Source organism: Ictidomys tridecemlineatus, chromosome 10 (genome assembly GCF_052094955.1).
Source record: "Ictidomys tridecemlineatus isolate mIctTri1 chromosome 10, mIctTri1.hap1, whole genome shotgun sequence".
In the NCBI taxonomy this organism is placed as follows: domain Eukaryota; kingdom Metazoa; phylum Chordata; class Mammalia; order Rodentia; family Sciuridae; genus Ictidomys; species Ictidomys tridecemlineatus.
Window position 1 is genome coordinate 39,676,723 of NC_135486.1, and position 21,319 is coordinate 39,698,041.

At 45.9% G+C, this 21,319-nt stretch overlaps 1 protein-coding gene across 4 annotated transcripts in view; it reads right to left on the bottom strand.

Annotated features, from left to right (window-relative positions):
* Nucleotides 1–21,319, bottom strand: part of Pacc1 (proton activated chloride channel 1) — a 47,063-nt gene that overhangs the window by 1,459 nt on the left and 24,285 nt on the right. For 3 of the 4 annotated variants that reach the window (XM_040278462.2, XM_005329432.5, XM_078022780.1), the window contains 5 exons: nucleotides 11,970–12,179; nucleotides 10,451–10,602; nucleotides 5,186–5,328; nucleotides 3,700–3,844; nucleotides 1,499–1,606 (listed from right to left, as the gene is read on the bottom strand). In XM_040278462.2, the coding sequence (XP_040134396.1) occupies nucleotides 1,499–1,606; nucleotides 3,700–3,844; nucleotides 5,186–5,328; nucleotides 10,451–10,602; nucleotides 11,970–12,081 (660 nt within the window). In that variant the 5' untranslated portion in view covers nucleotides 12,082–12,179. Of the gene's footprint in view, nucleotides 1–1,494; nucleotides 1,607–3,699; nucleotides 3,845–5,185; nucleotides 5,329–10,450; nucleotides 10,603–11,969; nucleotides 12,180–21,319 lie in introns of those variants that run through there. The other variant, XM_040278463.2, reaches the window with a different exon arrangement.

Here is a 21,319-nt window from a genome sequence, read left to right on the forward strand (position 1 = left end):
ACAAACAATATAGTATTCCATACTGAGCTTTAACTTTTTAAAAATTTTTTTTATATATTGATAGACTTCTATTTTATTTATTTATATGTGGTGCTGAGAATCAAATCCAGTGCCTCACACATGCTAGGCAAGTGCTCTACCACTGAGCCACAATCAGCCCCCTGAGCTTTAATTTTGTGGCTAATTTAACAACAGCCTTGCCTTAAGATCAATTTCCCTACAACTATACCCAACCTACAAGAAGGTGAGTTCCTCTTGTTTTTTTCCCATCTCATACACCTTAGTTTCACGGTCCCCTGCCTGTGATGTTCTCCTATCTTGATTTACCAATCCAATAAAACCTCAGCGCTTTCTCTGACCACTAAGCCAAAACCCTCTCTGTATCTCAGCAAAGCTATTTATCCTATGAACAATTTTGATAGGTACTTGCCTCTGGTATTAGTTATTTAAAACAATAGATTGCTGCCTCACTAAATGTAAACACTTGGAGGCAGAGGCTTTCTATTCAATGTCTAAATTCCTAACCAAGTTAAAACAAAAACACTTGGAAGCCCAATTTAGCAGGGTGACCTGAGACAGAATAAGCCTCAGGGTTCCCACAGGTGAAATGGCTACACCACCACCATTCTGGATTGCTGGGAAGCCAAGTGATGACTCAAGAAAAGCTTGCCTCTATGAATAGGCTCCACTTAGCCCAAAGCAGGCACCTCATGCTGAATACAGTAAGTTTAAAAAAAAAAGGTTCAAATGCACATTTTACAGGAACAGCTCAAAGCTAGTATCCTTCTACCCGGAGTCTTCTCAGTAAGCCTTTGCATCTACTCTTTTCTACACAGCCTTGTGGCCGTAACAGTAGGGTGGCAAGGAAGACAGCTGTCTTACAAAATCCCTACTTGGTCCCAAGAGTACAAGGTTGAGGCTAAAACTATGAAATTTCTTGTCCTAAGCAATGATCCTGTCAGGACACTTGGTGATTTTTAGACTCAGGTCTGGCTCTAGTGAATGTGGAGCCAGTGAATGTTCCTTTTGCAAAGCCTTTCAATTATGTCTCTCCTTCCAAGGTTGTTGAGTCTGAGGATCTGGGCATTCATTGATGCTTCAATTATTTGTGCCTTTCTGCCCTGACTTACCACAAATAGTAAGTACCTATCTATCTTGTAGAGACCCTTTAAAAAAGAATGAATTCTAATAATAGTCTATATAGTAGCTTCATGCTTTCTATTTAGTCAATTAATATTACACTGAGCAGCTCCTCGGTGCTAAGCTCTCTACTAGTTATCAGAGAGTCATGGTGAACATTATGAGCCTCCTCTCTAGAGGGACAAAGAGACTAGATGAAGACAAGGTCAACTAAATAAACTACATACTATAACATCAATGTCATAAGTATAAATTGCAAGCTGCTTGATGCGCTAAAAGAAGTTGAGGACACGGAGGTAGACTAAGCCTGCAAGGAGGCTTCAGGAAAATCGCTCTCATAATCTTAAATACTACTCACATCTTGGACTTTCTGGATGAAAGGATCTTTCCATTCAAAGACCACAAAGAACAACTGAGCGCTTTTCTCGGCAGCTGGCCTCTGGTCAATGTAGTTAACCACGCTGGTCTAGACATGGAGGAGAAAAAGCATTACCACCCTGGGCCCTCCGTTGCCTGAAAGAGCAGGAAGCGGGTCTCAGACTCCAGCTTTTCTGACACCATCTTTTGGAGAAAGACCCAAAGAACTTGTATACAGAAGATGCCCAAACCAGTATAGTTCCCGAGGCTTCACCGTGGTGTCCACAGTTTTGTGAAACAGGATCTGAGATGTCCAACACGTGTTTTGAGTAGTTACTGAAATTTTTCACCAGGGGCCTATACTCTCAATTAAACCATATATAGACTACCATGGAAGAGTCCCAATTCAAAGCAATAAAAATCCCAAATTCTAAAACACTTGATCTTAAGGATTAGGTATTTCAACACAAAAAGTCTATAGGAACAATTATAAGGTCCCAGATCCACAGAGCTAAGCCTCCCTTATAAATATTTAGTAGGTGTGCATGGTAAGACCTGGTTATCAACTAAAAAAGTGACTACGTGGTATCATGGAGAGCAGACAGGTTCCAGGCTGGCCAGCTAGCCTCAGCCCAGGGGCATGGGTCCACCCTCTGATCTGAGCCCATAAAGCAGGATAAAATGTTTACCTCACTGTGGAATGATGAGGATCAAATGAAAAAAAAAAAAAAATTCTGTGTGGAAGCATTTGATACTCAAAAGCATAATATAAAAACTTTTTTTTTTTTAAGTTTTGTTCAAAAGAGCTCATGGAAAAAAACAAAAGAGCTCATCATCCTGCCAAAAGATTTCCCATTCAGACAATAATAAAAGGCACCAAAAAAATCCCCTAAGCATAGCTTCACTGAGGGTTTCAGCCCTTTAGTTTCAGATCACTGTCAGAGCCACCAGGTGGAGGTTGCACCTAACAATGAGCTACACCAACACCACCTTTCTCAGAGCCTCTGTGGGGCCAGAGAAGGGCCTGGAGTTCTAAGGAGCAAAGTACAGAGTAAGAATCCAGGTGACAGGTGGCTTACCAAACAGGAATATTTTAAGGATCTGGGGTCAAGGGCACCTCTTGAGGCAGGAAAAAAGCCTGTTCCTTAATAGTCCTAGGAACCAGCTCACAAAGAAGCAATTTCAAGTCCACCTGGACAGTCCCCACCTGGACTTGTACATGACTTCTGGCCACAGAGCCCACTCTATTAGAGGGGTCCTTCCATTCCAGCCCAGACTTTTCCTAATGCTGACCCCACAGTCCAGACCAAAAAGATTGCCTTGGGAGGAATAGAGGTGAGGACAGATAGCTGTCTCCTCCCTCTTCCTCTGCAGCACCCAGCCACATACACACAAGGTAGCCCAGCTCTAAGTGGATGGAGGAGGAGGAGGGCTACTGCAGGTGGAAGCCCCAGACACAGTGACAGTGAACTGCTTTCGCTCATGATGGACCAACTGCCCCCTCAAGGTCGCCCACCTCCATGCCTTTTCCCATGGACCTCCCAGCCCTCTCGGGATCACAGGAAGGGAAGCCCAGCACACCTCCCAGCTCAAGGTCAGTGGACTGAAGGTTTTTTCCAATAGACTTTGTTATAAAAAAAGTCTCAGTATGCATCTAATATGTTTACATTTATAACTTTACAAGTGATAGAATGTGCACTATTACTGTTCTGCTCTTATATATATATATATATATATATATATATATTTAAAACATTGGACAATAGAAACGTTAAAAGGATGAGATAAATATAAACAGTCTTTTCCTCCTGCATCCAATGATCATCATGCTCACAGCCCTTCAGACATTACTGTCTTTCTTCCCTGCAAATAATCATTCCCTATGCTGCTGCCAGCTTCTCAGAGTTCTGCTGGCCTGGGATATCAGATGTAGCTAGGTGTGTTACCCTGATCGCTGCTCCACATCTGTATTTGTGAAAAACGCCAAGGATGGCCAGGCCAGCCACACACCGCGACCAGGAGAGCATGCGGATCCCTGGTGTGGCATGTGAAGCATTTGCCAGGGTCTGCCTTCTTTTAGTGAAGGTCTACTCACCCCTAGGATCCTGCTCAAAAGAACCCTTTTCTGCAAAACTTCCCTCCACCCTAGACTCAAGTTTGGAAAAATCCCCAACAGTCCCAAGCAAACTCAGAGCCACCTACCTCCTGCCGGAACTCCACTGCTTCCCGCCCATCCTCCTCCTTAGTCTTCACCAGGGACATCTTGACCCAGGTACGGAAGCCCCCAGAGAACTTCCAGCTGGAATAAGCACTCTCACAGGCCTGCATGAAGCCCGCCTTGTCTGAGCTTGGAGGACAGAAGAAAGGTCCAAGTTAATCCAGGCCTGCCAGCAGGAGCCCACAGTGGCCAGACTCAAACTCCAGCCCCTGCCTCAAGCTGCTTTGCTGGCACAACCAGGACACTGGCCGCTCCCTGCTTTCCCTCCAAAACTTGACTGCCTCAATAGGACTGTTTGTCAGTGAACAGCAAAAGCAAGGTCCGTCCCTGCTTGCTCTTCATTTGATTTCCAAGGGGAGTTGGGACCAGCCTGGGACAGGAGCCAGATCCCTGCAGCTGCCATTGGGAGAATTCCTCCCTCCCACTCACTCCTGCTATAGGTCCCACAGCAATCAGCACTTAGATTGCAGAAGCTCCTTCAACTGGTGTCCCCAGCTCCTCAGAGAACTGGACTTGAGCAGAGCCGTGAGGCAGCCCTCACTGGCCTTTCAGCTCCTCTATAAGGCCAAGAGGGGGAAAGAGGATTCCTGGGGCAGGGGAGGTCTTGGCCAGAAGGGATGCCCACCCCATCTGGCCTAGGGTGGTGCAGATGCAGGAGAATGAGTGTGCAGAGGCAAACAGAAACCTCAGCATGGCGTGAGGAAGCTCATTGAAGGAGCCAGGCATGGGAGACCTCTGAAAAGCCTTCCAGGAAGAAGGCAAGACAGACAGGGAGACAGAACTACAGGGGCAGAACAAGAGGAAAATGCTAGAGCAGAGCCTCTGAGCTCTGGGTAGAAGGACGGAGCAGCAGGGTAGGGGACAGTAGAGGCAGCTCCCTCCTGTTCAGGGGAGGTGTGGCTGGTATATGTGCCACCCTGCAGCTACTTTCTATGATTGGTGGCCCAGGACTCAGCAGGACCTGGTGGAGGCATGCAGAAAATGCTCCCAATCTAATGAGCACCAGAGATGCACCACAACGTGTCCCAGAGATGGCACCACAATGTGTCCCCAAAGCAGCGTGTTTTTATGATAATCAGGACAGATTCACCATAAAGAAAGACCAACAGCAGCTACAGCAAGCACACTGTGCCTAAGTTTCTATGCAAGCTCCAGGAGAAACCAAGGTCCCAGGTGGGGACCTGTCATCACAGTGGCTGACGGATAGAATGCAGCCCCTGGCAATGGGCCAGACCTAATGAAGTCTTAGGACCACACTGTGTGAGAGCAAGGACGCTCTTCCACACCCCATCTGCTCAACTCTGCAGTGACAATTCAATGGACAGGCTGAGCTCACTGGCCCTTCCCTAGCCATGGGACATCTGCAGCACTGTGCCCTGCCTTCACCCCTACATCCTCAGCATGGGGTCCACAAGACTGGAAGAAGGTAAAAAGCTGATAGCAAGACCACCGTGAACCCTGAGAGGCCACCTTTGCAAGAATTCCTGGAAGGAAGAGAATAGGAGGTAGTCGATGGCGCTGAAGTCCTCGCTGCTCTCGTTCAGGCGGAACTGGAGGAAGACTAGCTCCCGCTTCTTCACTTCCCGGGGACCTTGGACAACCAGGGCAGATTTCTGCAGGGACACAAATGCAGAATCTCAGTCATGGGAGGACTGCCTGGGCACACAGAGGCTTTTAAGTCTAACAGCAAAAGGACTGACAAGACAGCCATCACTCCTCACCCTACAGACGCTCACCTTTGTTTAATAAGGATGTTCACTTCCATCTGTTTCTTCCAGTCTGTCACTTTTCTCTTAATTTAGTTGCTAATATTGTTATATGTTAATATTATTTGTTATATGGAAGCTTTACATATAACAATCAATTTGTTCTTTACAATCAAATTCTTTATAGTTTCTGGATTTCACTTGTGAAAAAGTAAGCCAGAATTCCATCAATACTCTTATGTCTTTCTAGGACTTTTTAAATCTTTTACACAATGAGATACTCATACACTTGCCTTTAAGGTTTTTGGTTTTGTTGTTTTTATTTTTTTAAATATTTTTTTAGTTGTCGATAGACCTTTATTTTATTTATTTATATGTGGTGCTAAGAATCGAACCCAGTGCCTCACACATGCTAGACAAGTGCTCTACCACTGAGCCACAGCCCCAACCCTGCCTTAAGTTTTGTTGAGAGTGAAACAGGGACAAAACTCCCACCCCACCAACAAAGAATAAAGGTTTTAAAGGCATCCCCCACCCACCTTTTTCTAGGCTAGATTCAAGTATAGAACCACCATACGTGTCTACTCCCAGCCCTGACACTGCCCAAAAACACCATGTCTTTCTGCACCAAGCCCCTGCTCCTGGGACACCTGTGGCCTTAGAAGGACCCTCCTCTCACAGTGCTCCTCCCACCCTGCACTTGCCTGGGTCATTACCATACACGTGTTCTCCTAAGTGTACCTTTTTTTGGTACTAAGGATTGAACCCAGGGGCACTTAACCATGAAGCCACATCCCCAGCCTTTTTAAAAATATTTTATTTAGAAATAGGAACTCACTAAGTTGCTGAGGCTGGCTTTGAAATCGTGATCCTCCTGCCTCCTGAGCCACTGGGATTACAGGCACGTGCCACCGAGCCTGGCCTAAGCGTACTTTCAAACTAGCTTGTTTACTTCCATAATAGCCCCCTTTAACGGTGATGAAACGGAGGGCTAATTTGAGAAAAGAGTATCTTTACATCAATTTTTACAAATGTTCTACAAATCTTTGAAAAGCGTGAGTATACTATCAGGCAATGAGGTTACACACACACAGACAGACACACACACACACACACACACACACACCCCAAATCTACTAAAGGTGCTATCCAATCTTCATGGTTTATTACTGAAGATACGTGAATTTCTGAGGGTATTAAAATCACACTCTAGGATGAGGGTATTTTTTTTTAAAAACAGGTTTTACCTAAAATACACAAATGGCACCTGTTCTGTACATAAAGACTGATGACTGTTAGCTCTTGGTGGGGAGTCATGGAATGGAAGCTCTGATCAACATTCACCAGCCCCCTTCTAGAACCCTCTGCACCTGGAATTCCACCTGGATGGTCACACTGACACCCCATCTCTTCTGATTACTCTTGCATTTTCTCGGCGCTCTTGCCCATCCATCTATCTTCATCCTTTCCATGACATTTTCCTGGAAGTCGGCTGCAGAGAAGGCTAACTGTCCCCAGACTCCCCCACCGACTCCCTCCTTCAGCACAAGAGGCACTTCCCAGCCTGCGATTCCAGCAGAATATACAGCCACCTTGCTGGAGCCCCATTTCTGGCCTCACATGCGGCCATGTCATGAAGTTCCTGGAATGTGCAGCAGTGACTCATGCAGTCCTGAATTATTTCCTAAAAGCAGAACTGCTAGCCCTTCGCTTCTCCCCTTCCCAGGAGTGAGCATGTCCTCCTCCTCACTACTGTCCATGTGGATCAGGACGACACCCAGCAGGCAGCACAGGGACAGGATGGAAGCTGTGGCTAGACAATCCCACGAGGTGCAACTGCCCACGGTGCAGCCCTGCCTGCATGCCTGCAGGTTCCCAGAGACAAGTGGCCTCTCGATCTTCTCAGCCACCATAGTTGGGTGTTTGCTTTTACCCAGGAGCTGAGCCCCTTCTCTGAGCAGCACACACTGTGTTAGCTGCAAGTGGAGTATGAGATTAGCGAAAAACTTAACATCCAGGCATCAGCTTAGCACTTGGGTGGTGGGAACACTGATCCTGTAGGCTGGAAGGCAGTTCACAGTATTTGATGAAAGTTATTGACCCTTAAATTGAGAAAACAAGAAAGAAATCAAGTATGACTGGATGAGACCCTTTCACCTGGATGCAAATAGCCAGAAGTCTGCATATTTCCGCAAAGAGGAAGCTCATTGCAAAGGCAAGAGGAGGAGGGTAAGAACGAGTCAGCTCCAAGTGTGCAATTTCAACCTAAGGTCGGACCCCAAATGCCACAAGCAGGGAGCTGAGCAGCATAATCTGCCACCCCAGAGAGGGCAGGTTTGCTACTGTCCACTTCAGACAAGGCCACCGAGGACACAAGGCAGATCTCCCAGCAGATGAGCCGCAGCACAGAGGAGTCTCCCCCGAGGACAGCAGAAAGGTCAAACCAAGGAGCTGACTTCATGCCAAGGCAAGAGCCTCGCAGTCCTGCCCTGCAGGGCTCCCATCCCCCTTTCCACATGGGGGCTCTGGTGTTCTGACTTCTTCCTCCCCTGCTGTGTTTGTTTCTGTTATTATTATTATGAAGATAAGAGTCTTGCTGTGTTGCCCAGGTGGACCTGCCTAGTCTCCAAGTAGCTGGGTCTGGAGGCAAGTGCCACACGCCAGTCTCCTGCATTAGTCCACAAGGCTTCAGTTCAGGGAGCTGATGGAGGAGGAGGAGATGACCTCTCTGTTAGTTCACAGCTTTGGGGCTCTAAGGACCTGATGGAGAAAACCACCCACCACTCAGAGCTGGAGGCAGCAACTACATTTAACTTCATTTTCACGAAAACAAACTCTTTGTGCCCCCTTACTTCGTGAGTCTTTATGATACTTAAATTACAAACTACTTTAACAAGCACAACCTGCATAAGCAGGTTTGGGAGAAAGGCAGCTGACTCCTGAGCATGGTACTCAGCTGGGGCAAGAGGAGGGCCAACCCAGGCAGGCCTGGCGGTGCCAAGCCGTTCACCAGCGTGTTTTACGGAGGGGATGGAGAGAGCTGGGAGTGCAGACTGTCCTTCCATTACAGATTCTGCTCTACGTTCAAATTTTTTACAAATTGCTTTCCTGTTTGTTTTAGTCCGTTTTCCTATTCTGGACTGAGTTCTGCTGGTTCAACTTGGTCCTTTTTTTTTGTTGGTCCCATGTTAAGTGTCTAGTGACCACTAATGACCAGGGCAACAAGTAGAGGTCTGAGATGCAGTTCCTCCCACAGTGGCGTATTTGTTTCTCTGCTGCTCCTCTCCCGCACCCCGGCAGGCCAGCTGGGAGTGCTTTGCAGGAGTGGGCAGGGAGCCCAGCCTGGCTCTCCCAGTCTTATTCTTCTGGAAGAGGCTCCTGCCCCTCAGTATCTTCCTGCTGCCCACAGTGCAGCTCACTCTCAGCTCTGCTATCTCCATTGTCCATGCACAGAACCTTCCCTTGGCTCGTGGACAGAATGATTCTAGGGTCTGTCACCCAGAAGTGACAGACCCTAGAATCCCAGCAGCTCTGCCTCCACAGGGAGGGCAAAGGCTTTGGCTGGCTTGGCCAACAGGCTGTCCCATCATGACAACACTGCTGACAGAGGACACTGGTTCTCTGAACGTGCCAACTCTGAGCTAGAGGTGGAAGGGAAGGCTGTACCTCCTGAGCCGTCCTCCTGCACCTGTTTTAGGTCACAGGTTTTTCTGATTTGTCTGCTCCACCATTCAGTCCCAACCTGCCATTTACATTTTCCACTATTCCCTCAAAATTCCTGGAGTGCCAGTGATATGTTCGTAGTTTGAAAAGCTATTATTAATATTCTACCCTACCCTAGTTTTTACCCTAGTTTTAATGGGATTTTAGTGGAATGCATAAACCAATTAATGAAAAAGTCTTGGTTTGATCCTTTCTTCTTAAAACCCCATCAACAGCTCCGGGGCACCCAAAGGAGGAAAATCAGCTGCACAGTATGACATGGTGTTTTTCTCAGCTGCCCTTACTTCTGCCCACAGCTGCATCTCCCACATTCTTCCAGGGGCACCTGGTCCCAGAAACAGCCCTACTGTGATCTCACCCAGAGGCACAGACCCAACAGGCTGCCTCCTCCCTTTCTGTCTCAGTAGGTAGTTTCCTCTGTCCAGAAAAATTCTTTCCCTCTGGAAAACTTTCACACAGTCTCTATCAATCCCTCCTGAGAACACAGCTGGAAAAGTCAAAGCGTAACTAGATAATGATGTTCCTTCCCAGGCTTCAAGAGCCCTGTGCAGGTGCTACTCCTCTCACCACACTCAGAGCCTCAACCCTGCCATCAGGTCCCCAGCTAAGCTGTGCTGTGTGATAGCAGAGCCAGAGAGTCCTCACCCCCAAACCAGGACTCCTCCTTTACACTGGCAAATTTATTCAAACTATGGATTCCCAGGGCCCATCCTTAGGAATTATGAGCCAGCTGACCTCCTCGGAACCTAGGAATGTATAATTTCAAAAAGCACCCTGCGCTGGGCGTGGTGGCGGATGCCTATAATCCCAGTAGTTCAGGAGGTCAAGGCAGGAGGATCGTGAGTTCAAAGCCAGTCTCAGCAACAGTGAGGCACTAAGCAACTCAGTGAGACCCCGTCTCTAAATAAAATACAAAACAGGGCTGGAGATATGGCTCAGTGGTCAAGTGCCCCTGAGTTCAATCCCAGGTTACCACACCCCCCCACCCCCCAAAAAAATCACATCCTGGTAATTCTATCAAGCAGTCAGGGAGGGAGCTACTTCACCACATCCTAACAGCCTGGCCCTCTGCCCTGCAGACTTCTATCAAGGACAGATCTCATCCCACTGTCAGGAATCTGGGGGTCACTTTCAAAGGATGAAGGCCTTATGGTCTGAAATGCAGAGGATCCAGCCATGGATCTCAGAGACCAAGGACCCATATCCATAGAGTGTGAGGAGGCCTCCTAGGAAGAAGAAAATCTGGGCCCTGGGTGTGGAGCAAGCAGAGAGCACACTGCCTAGACCCAGCTCAGCGAGTTACTACCATGGTCTGATTGGAGAAGGGGTGTGTGTAGTTGATCCTCTGGGTGGTGCAATTCATGTCGCCAGGCTGGCCAGGATTCATCAGAGGTGGAATGACCTCATAATGGTGCTTACAGCTGAGAAGCTGGGCCTGACCAGGATACAGGGCGATACCTGGGAACACAAACAGGGAAAAGTAAATGTTAGAACTCAGTCCCCGACCAAACCCTTGAAACCATATCACACCAACCAATAATCTGTGTTACAGACTCCCTGCTGAGAAGGGAACAGAAAGGGTGATGGTGTGGGGAACCACGCCCTCCTCAGTAAGCTCCGCCCAGCCTGGAAGACAGAGGCCAGTGCCCACCCCAAAGTCTGCTCCCCACAGAGCCAGCTCCACTCCTCCAAGGCTCAGCCCAGCTGTGCATCCAGAGCCTGTCACCACCTGCAGATCTGCTGGAAGCCTCTGGACTATAGGCATCCCCAGAACTCACACTGTCATGTCTGCTGACTGGGAGTCCCCAGTGTGCGGGTGGCATCCCAAGAGTCCTCCCCTTTCCCTGCTAAGACACTCACCCGGTTTACAGCTCTACTGATGACATCTGTCCCAATCTCAAGGGCAGAAATGCTGAGAGCAGCATGTGGCATCAGAAACAGGCAGAGTCAGAGTGACAAGAGTTGGGACACTGCAAGTAAGACCCACAGAGACCAAAGCAGACACAAAGAGAGGAGGGACGAACATGAAATAGCATAGTCCAGCCTGGGAGCCCTGTCCAGCATGCCCGGGGAATGGCAGGGTGTCCCAGGCAGAGGGGTCCCCGACTCTGGCTCTGCCCTGTGAGCAGGCTGTCCTGAGGGTTGCTCAAGGACATCATCTTAGCAGAGCAGATGGTACACACCAGGTGGGCAGGGCCTGGGTCCACAGAGCTCAGGCCTCTCTGTTCACTCCTAGGCTTCCAGAGCCCCAGTGCCAGCCCCACTGTGCTGGAGCAAAGTGTGTTACTACCAGCAGAGAAGATGTCCCACCTAAGACCAGACACACCAATGGGGCGAGAAAGTTATACTGTGCATGGTCTGGAGCTCCTCTCCTGGCAGGGCCTCTGTCCTCCTCTTAACAGTTGTGCCTTCCCCTGCCACCCTCCCCTGGCAGGGGAAGGCACAGTCTACCCTGACTCTGACCTCCCCTCATCCTAGCGTGCCAGCGTGGACTCCTCTCCAGAAGCCTCGCCTCCCCACACTCCCCTTGGCTCCTCCCTCTTTCTCCTCCTCCTCCCAGAAACTCGATGCCCACTGTGTACTCCTCAAAGCCTGGCAGCAAGCCCACCTCTGCAAAGCTCTCCTGACCACCCAGTGCTACAGGAGCCACGCCTGGCCCATGGCTCTCCTCAGCACACTCTCTGCAGGTCCTGGCAGCAGCACGGAGGTGGTGTCTACACCTGGGCATCTCCACCAGTGCTGTGGGTAGGGTGGTGGCTGGGGGAGGGGGTTGCCAGCTGACCCCCAGAGCTGGGGCCCTGGCACCTGGCCCAGGTCAGCTCTACCTGGAGCGTCATAGCGATCCACCTCCTTGTAAGACACAGACATGACAGGGTGCTTGAGCTTCTCACGGAAGTCCGTGATGGTCTGGTAGACCAGGAAGACGGCCACGGCCATGAGCAGCAGGTAGATGAAGATGAGCAGGACTGAGAAGACGTTCTTGAGGCAGGCCTTGCTGAAGCGGAGGCTGCTGGAGGAGGACTCGCTGTCCAGGCCTGACAACAAACACCAGAGCATGACCCAGAGTACAGGGACAGAGCAGCCAGGGACGGTCAGCAACCACCCCCGTCACCGGCCTTAGCAAGGAGGTGAGGTTGCCCACACCCGAGTCTCCCACCTCACCCCCAAACGTAACAGAGGGCACTTACACACCTGTACCACACAGCACCCCGCCAGGCAGAGGCACCAAGACATTGGCTAACGGCCATTACTGTCTACAGGGACAGACGATCATAAATCCAACAAGTGAGCTGGCCCCGGCCTACCTCTCTGAACTGAGGTCTCCAGGTCAGCTCCACTCAGTGACCCTCTGTCCTTCCAGAGTCCCTCTCAGCCCTGCCGTGGCTCACACTCTCCACTCCCTGTGCCTGTCTGTAGCGCTCTCCTCCCACAGCTGACTTCCACCTCATCCTTCCAGCTTCCATTTAGAAAGGCATTTTCCCAAAGAAGCCTTCTCTGGCCTGCTCGCTTTACCTGGATAACCCTTCCTCAGTGCGCCCAGGGAACCCTGTATGTCCCCTACTTCACCACAGCAATCTCTGAGTTTTTCCTACTTCTAAGCTACAAGCTCCATGAGGGCAGAGTCAAGAGCAGTCCTGTCCATAACTGAGTCCCAGAGCTCCCTGCGCCTGTATTCTACGCTTCCACGCTGACCGACTAAACACGTCTGGAGGTCACTCCTACAACACAGCTCTGCTTCCCCCACCTGCTCACATGCCACCCCAAGCCTAGATTGCTCTGTAACGGGCTGAACTGTGTTCCCCCAAAGAACTCCTGTGTTGAAGCCCTAACTCCCACTGTGACTCTATTTGGAGATAGGGTCCTGAAGGAGCTAGTCAGTCAAACAAGGTCATAAGGATGGGGCCCTGATCCCACAGGACTGATATCCTTATAAGAAAAGAGACAAGAGAACGTAAAACGTGCACACCTCAGGAAAGGCGTGTGAGAGGGGCGCCTTCTGCAAGCCAAGGGGAGAGCCCTCGCCACTGAGCAGCCCTGCAGGTGCCTCGACCTTGATCTAGCCTCCAGACTAAGAACAAGATTGTGTTGCTGAAGCCACCCAGCTGGGGCACTTTGTTGTGGCAGCCTCAGCTCACATTCCCACAGTGCTCCCACTGCTCCCTGGCTGGCTCCTCTTTTCTGCATAGCACACCTGGGGACAAGACTGAGGACAAGGGAGGAATCTGAATAGAAGAAGCCCAAAAGGTATCTATATGGTTTCTGATGTCAGCAATGAGACAGTAGCTTGGTCACAGCACCCTGGCACAAACATTATAAAATTTGAAGAATATATTTGAAATTATTTGAAGGCATTGAAGAATGACCACAAGCAGGTAAAGTTAGAAGACAATCTATCACTGGAAGAGAAGAACTGCCCCTTGGTGAGATCTATAAATTCATACTTTTTGCCCGAAGGTACATGCCAACCCCTAAAAGACACACTCAGGATGACAGAGTTCAGGCAGGGAAGAGTGGCCAGGAAGTTAAGGAGGAATCCACGAATGGGGTGAATCTCCTGAAGCTGTAAATTAGTAATCTGCTCAAATCATTGGCTGGAGACCCTTGGGGGGCTTGGGGTGGGGGTAGGTGGAATAAAGCAACTGAAAACTGAACGAGGAAGGAATGATTTCAGCTGCAGGGAGAAGGGAGTTGAAAGCTCGAGTCTTGCCATACTAACCTGCTAAGACAGAATCTAAAATCTCTATCATTCATAATGCCAATAAGAGTAAGTTCAATCCAAACTTCCTCGCATGCAAAGAAACCAGAAGATGTGACCCAAACTCAAGGGAAAAAGGAATCGACAGCAACCCACACCAAGATAACCCAGATGTAGCAATCAGCAGACAGGAACTTCGCAGCACTTAAAGGACATAAAGGAAAATGTATGTCAAAGAGAGAAAGTACAAAAAAAGAACCAGAGTAGTTAATGGCAGTCACACAGCAATGTAAATATATTCAATACCACTGAACTGTAGGCACACATATGGTTAAGATGGCAAATTTTATAGTCTATGTATCTTACTACAGTAAAAATATTAAAGAAGCCAACGGAAATTCTAAAACTGAAAAAGAGTAAGATTAACAATTTACATAGGCTTAACAGCAGATGATGGCAGAGAAAATGAGTCAGTGAATTTGAAATTAGATGAAAAGAAATTATCCAACCTGAAGAAAACATTGAAGGAAAAAAAAAAATAATGAAGCCTACGAGTATCTTCCAGCCTAATGACAAGCAACTGGAGGGAAAAAGAAAAAAAAAGATGAGTTGCAAAAAAAAATTTTGTAATAGTTTAAAAACATCATCACACTGAAAAAAGACCATCCACTGACAGATCCAAGAAACAAAATACATGGCAAGCATGATAAGAAAACTACTCCTAGGCAAATTACAGTCAAATGAGTGTTGCAAAAATAAGAGAAAATTCTTGAAAGCACTTAGGAAAAAACAAAAAAGACACACTACATAGAGGGACACAAACAATGATTCAGTTCTGATCAGCAATTAAGGAAGCTCAAAGGGGCTGGGACTGTAGCTCAGGGGCAGAGCGCTTGCCTAGCCTGTGTGAGGCACTGGTTGGATCTTTAACACCACAAAAAATAATAAAATAAAGGCATGCTGTCCATACACAACTACAAAAAAAAAAAATTTAAAAAAGGAGGCCCAAAGATAACAGAACAGCTTTGAAGTTGCTGAAAGAAAAACACTGTCAACCCAGAAATCTATATTGAGAAAAACTTCAAAAATGAAGATAAAATAAAGATATTTCCAATAACAAAAGCTGAGAGAATTCATCACCAGCAGTCCTGCACTATAATGCATGATAAAGACAATCCTGGGAAACACAGGGAAACAACCATGTGGTAACTGATGTATGAGAAATAACATCATAAGAAATAAAATCACCAGAAATGCTAAACAGGTGGGTAAGTATATGAAGCTATTTATAATTTTAACTCCTAAGGTCTATACAATATTGTCAAATTTATAATCTGTAGGAAAGAACAAAGAAATAACACAAAAAAATTACACAACTAGACAAAAGAAAGATGGGAGAAGCAAATTCAAGCATATCAATAATCACATTAAATGTAAATGGACTGAACACTCAAAAGGCAGAGGACTGGGATATAGCTGATTTAACCTCCTTGCCTTGCATGCCCAAGGCCCTGGGTTCAATCCCTAGCACCACCAAAAAAAAAAAAAAAAAATTAAAAAGCAGAGATTGTTTGCCTAAATTAAAAAAACGAGACCCAACTACATGCAATAAAAACATGAACTTAAATACAGAGTATCTGTTCATAATTGTTTTCATTTTTCCTTATGTAAAAGCAGAATCAGCACAGAACTATCAAAGTATTCTTGGTTGGTAAAGATAAGACAATCATTCTTTACTGCTATAAGTATGTATTAAGCACCAATTCTATATGCAAGACTTCATACTAGGTGCTTCAGAGAGACACCAATAGAAAAGCATTAATGGACTCTGTACCAACTGCTTCAGAATTCAGAAAGATGTGAGGGTGTTAAGTGGGCAGGAGGTTAAATCAGCAATGATTTTGTGGAGGTCACATTAGTCCTGAGCCTACGGCAAATAGAATTCTGAGGGGGAAAAAATTTGCTCTTCATTTTTCATTTATTTCTGAACTGGAAGAACAGATATATATAGCCCACATGTTAAGAGCATGAGATTTTAAGTCCATTTTAGTCCATTTTAGTCTCCAGTCCCAGCTCTGCAATTCTGAATATTAATATTCCTAAAGCCTCACTTTCTTCATGTGAAAAGTGAATAATCATTTCAATGTTATAGGATTTTTGAGAGAAGTAAATGAGAAATTGCTGCAGAATATATTATAGTGTCTGTTCAATGGTAGTAATTACTGTTACTGGAGGAACTGAATGCACCCTCTACCCTACAAAAGATGAGTCCCTTAATGAGGAAGATGACAAAAATGAAGAGCATAGAACTACAATTTCTTAATAACAAGGAACTAGAAAAATTACAGGCTGAAAATCAAATGACGGTGGGGCAGAACACAGTGTCTTTCACATAGTAGGCATGTAATACCTTCATAGGCATGTAACACCTTCATATCTGTTAAATGACTAAATGACCTAAACAATAGATAAACTTAGTCTTGCAATGCTAATGCAATTTGTCAGAGAATACCAGCACATCTCAGGCATGTAAAACTATGAACCAATTAGTATTCCTTTCTATTTCTAGCAAAGTACTTTAGAAAGTTTCTACTTGACACAGAAGCACAAATTCCCAGAAGTATCAAGGAGGCCCCTTCAGGAACAGCTTACTAGAGGCACTGGAAGTGTCCTCTATCTACAAAGAGTTCAGGGAACTGAGAGTCAAGGAAATCACTGGAGCATGTGATAACTAAGCCACCAAGGTACAGAGCAGCTCAAGCTATCCAAAAAGAATTAAAGCAATTGTTTCTCAATTTCTCTCTCATTCCATTTTTGCTCCAACCTAAACTCTGTCAATTTCTGCTCCCTCTCAGCTTTGCTATCTGCCTTCTTTCCACATTCCCTCAGGATCCTGCTCCACTTTACCATGTAAGTTTTCTTCCCTGAGTCTTACATTCAAACCTTCCCCCAGAGTGTCCTGTATAGGGTGTGCCAATGGACGCTTCATGAGACTCTGTCTTTCTTCACGTCCAGCCTATAAATGGTTTCCCCTGGCTTAGGTGCCGACCCCTGGCAGGTTGGTGCAGCTGGGCCACAGGACCCAAAGCACAGCAGCATTTCCAGCTTTCATAGTTCAGGTGGGATCACAGGTATATGCTTCAAAACATGACAAGTGGAAACACATTCAGGGTCATGAGTTGCTCATAACTGCAGCGGCAACAATTACCAGCTCACCACGTTCTACTAGGGCTTAGAAAGCTCATTAGATAAAACTCAAGGAAGTCTAAAGTAACTGATAAGGTCTATAACATGTGAACTGAATTTTTAAGAGTTGGTAGGAAACAAAAAGGCCATCTGGCCCAACCCCACTCATGCACAGCAGTTCAGGATCCTGTCAGTAACTGGCAGAATCAGATGAGAGTCCTGGAGGCCTAGCTCCTAGCCCAAAGGCTCTTTCCCACACAACACAGTGAGCATTAATATTAAAATTCTAGTTGCTAATGATGATAAAAGAAGATCTGATTAAAGACTAACTTTTTTTTTTTTGGTACCGGGTACTGAACCCAGGGGAGCTTAACCACTGAGTCACATCCCCAGCCCTTTTTATATTTTATTTAGAGTCAAGGCCTCCTTGAGTTGCTAAAATGCTGAGGCTGGCTTAGAACTCGAAATCCTCCTCCCTCAGCCTCCTGAGCCATTGGGATTACAGGTGTGCACCACCGCACCAGCTGAGACTTTAACTCTCTAGAGAAGCCGGGGCATCTTTAAGACAAACTATATATTACATTCAGGCTGAACAATATAATGAACAATAAATGGCATTTGTGGACAGGTGTCCACTCTGCTATAAGTCATATAAAAATGATTTTGAAATGTCTTGCCTTTATGATACCTGTGGCTAGAAAAAGGGATGAAATTTTGAAAATTCTAAAAGCACCAATTTAGGGCGTGAACAAAAGGTCACTTATGACCCTATCACTTTGGTTTGTCTGGCAGAGGTACTTGGACAAATTACTCCTGGGGGAAGACTAACCACACGTCTCCTCTTCTTTTTTTTTTTTTTTTTCTGATCCGAAATCATATTTATTTATTTATTTTTTTAATTTTTTATTTTTTTTTATTGGTTGTTCACAACATTACAAAGCTCTTGACATATCATATTTCATACATTAGATTGAAGTGGGTTATGAACTCCCAATTTTACCCCAAATGCAGATTGCAGAATCACATAGGTTACACATCCACAATTTTACATAATGCCCAATTAGTAATTGTTGTATTCTGCTACCTTTCCTATCCCCTACTATCCCCCCTCCCCTCCCCTCCCATCACGTCTCCTCTTCTTTACTAGCAAAAGCCAAGGTTAGCTTTTTTGTTTGTTTGTTTATTTATTTGTTTAGTTGTAAGTGAACACAATACTTTTATTTGTTTATATGTGGTACTGAGGATCAAACCCAGTGCCTCACACCTGCTAGGAAAGTGCTCTACCGCTGAGCCACAACCTCACCCCAAGGTTAGCTTCTTTACAGGCCTCTTCTTAGCCCACTAATAGGCCTGTGATGTAAATAAAAGCTATAAAACTACTTATCAACCACACATGCTAAATGTAACACTCCGATTCTAAAATTAGAGAGCATTACATTTTACTTAAAAAAAAAAAAGTAAGAGATATTTGACAAAATGTCCCTGCACTCTGCAGGGAGAAAATCCAATACTGGCTTTCTTACATCAAGCTGGATGAATGTGTTTTAAAAGTACACATCCTTTTTGGTAGTTAAGCACCCCTGGATTCAATCCCCAGTATCAAAAAGAAAAGAAAAACGTATACATCTTTGCGGGGGGTGGCACAGTGGTGCATGCTTGTAATCCCAGCAGATCGGGAGGCTGAGGCAGGAGGTCTCAAGTTTAAACCCAGCCTTAGCAACTTAGTGAGATCCTGTCTCAAAATAAACAATACAAAAGGCTGGGGATGTGACTAAGTTGTTAAGTGCCCCTGGGTTCAACCTCCAGTACCAAAAAAAATAAATAAAATCCTGGAAAACCCAAACCTACCCCAGAATGAAAGCCAGGCCATTAAAGGGATCAGTGAAGGGCAATTCAGATTCTGGAAGAAACATGGGACTTTGTTTCAGAGGAAGGGACCTGGCTGGTTGTTCACAAAAGCCCCGTGAAATCACCTTGCAGGGAAAACTGAGTTGAGATGGATTCTGGATTCTTGTCCGTCCTTTTTCCTTTTTAGTAATGTGGCAATGCTGGGTTTTATTTTTTAAGTTATAAATTTGCATACCATAAAATTCGCCTTTTTGAAAGTGAATAGATTGAGTAGTTTTTAGCATATTCACAAGGCATGCAATTGTCCCCACTATCTAATTACATACCATTCTTACTACCCAAAAAAAAGGGACCATCAATGGTCACTCCCCCTCCCCCAGTGCCTGGCAACTACTCATCTACCTTCTATCTCTACCAATTAATTTGCTTATTCTGGAGACTTCATAAAGAGAATCATACATGTGCCCTTCAGCTAGGAATAGACATAGAATTCTTTCACTTAATATACTCTCTTTAAGACTCATCCATGAGGCTCGGATTGTGGCTCAGTGGCAGAGCGCTTGCCTAGCATGTGTGAGGCCCTGGGTTCGATCCTCAGCACCACATAAAGATAAATAAATAAAATAAAGGTATTGTGTTCATCTACAACTACAAAATTTTTTTTAAAAAAAAATAAGAATCATCCATGTGGTAAGCAAGTATCAGTTTCTTCATTTCTTTTTCATGGTCAAATAATCTGCTGTTGCAAAAATAAACCATTTCATTAATCCAGTCATCAGTTGACGGTCACCTGGGATATTTCCATAGTTGGGCTATTATGAATGCTGCAGCTGTGAACATACATGAGCAAGGTGGTATGTGGACATGAGTTTTCCCTTCCCTTGAATACAACACAGAGGAGTGGAACTGCCAAGTGCTATAGTTTGGATCTTAAATGTCCCTCGAAAGGCCTACATATTGATAGCAAGCTCCCCAGTGAGGCATTATTAGGAGATGGTAGGAACTTTAAGGGGCAGGGGGGATGCTACTTGGAGGTCATCAGGTCATTGGAGGTGTGCCTTGAAGGGCATTGTGAGACCCTGGCCCCTGCCTCCTCCTCTTTCTCTCTCTTCCCCTCCACAAGGCGACCAGGTTTCTCTGTCATGTGCTCCCACAACGATGCACTGCCTCACCACATGTCCAAAAGCCAGAGGGCTGACTGGTCATGGACTGAAAGCTCCCAAACTGTAAACCAAAATAAACCTTTTCTCTTTGTAAGTTGGTTCATCTCAGGTATTTGTTACAGTGACAGAAAGTTGACTAACATACTCATAACTATTTTTCAACGATGGAGAAACGGCGAGACTATTTTCCACAGCAACTACACCATTTCACATTCCCACCATCAATGTTTGGGGGTTCTGATGTCTCTACATCCTCCCCAAATTCATTATCATGCATCTTTTTTATCATAGTGGGCATGAGGCAGTAGGTACTTTGTTATGGTTTAGATGTGCGTTTCCTTGACCACTCATGTTGTTAGTCATCTTTTAAGGCATTTGTTGGTCATTTGTGCCTCTTCTTTAGAGAAGCATCTATTTAGAGTCTTTGACCATTTTTTGATTGGGTTATCTATCTTTTATTATTGTGTTGTAAGAGCGCTTTATATATTCTAAATACAAGTCCCTTAACAGATACATGACTTGCAAATATTTTCCACCATTCTGAAGGCTGTCTGATTTTGGTAAGGTCCAATTTATCTGTTTTTCTTTGGTTTGCTTATCTTTGTCTATTCTGTTATGCACACTTGTTTCCACGGAGAACTGATTATAACGACTAATAAGACAAATGTTTTCCGCAATTTGATTACATCTTTGACATAATCAGTTCATTAACTGCTTATTCAATTAGCATCCCTAGTGTCATTTCTCCCTTTGGAAAGAATAAGAACTGGTGCTGGTGCCCTCAATAAAGAGGAAATGAACAGTCTGAAGTTTTCACCGAGTCCCGTGACTCTGCCCCTGGAGACCTCTCAAGGACAGAACTCAGCCCTCACGCTGTCCCTTCAGGCTTGCAGCTCTCGTCACCACCGGGCCACCTCCGTCCAAATGCCCCACTTCAACCAAAGCTCAAACCTCAGGATACGGACCACAAACACCTTCTCTTCTGAGCCACCAACTCTTCCAGTCTCTTCCGGACTTTCAACTCTGCACCACAACATTCTCCATTCACCTGTCCTCAAACCTCAGACCGATTCTTCCTTCTCCCCTCCCCCATATCAAAGCAGCCTTTCGTACCAGCCTCCGATGTGACACAGCTGTCTCTCTTCACCTTCTTCCTTAAATCCCACTTCACTCCTCTTACTGTCCCTGCTTCCTAAAGTCCAAGCCAACACTCAGACCTCCACAATCTGACCCGACTATCCCTCCTGCCTCATCTCCCTCGACTTCCCTCACCCACACTCTG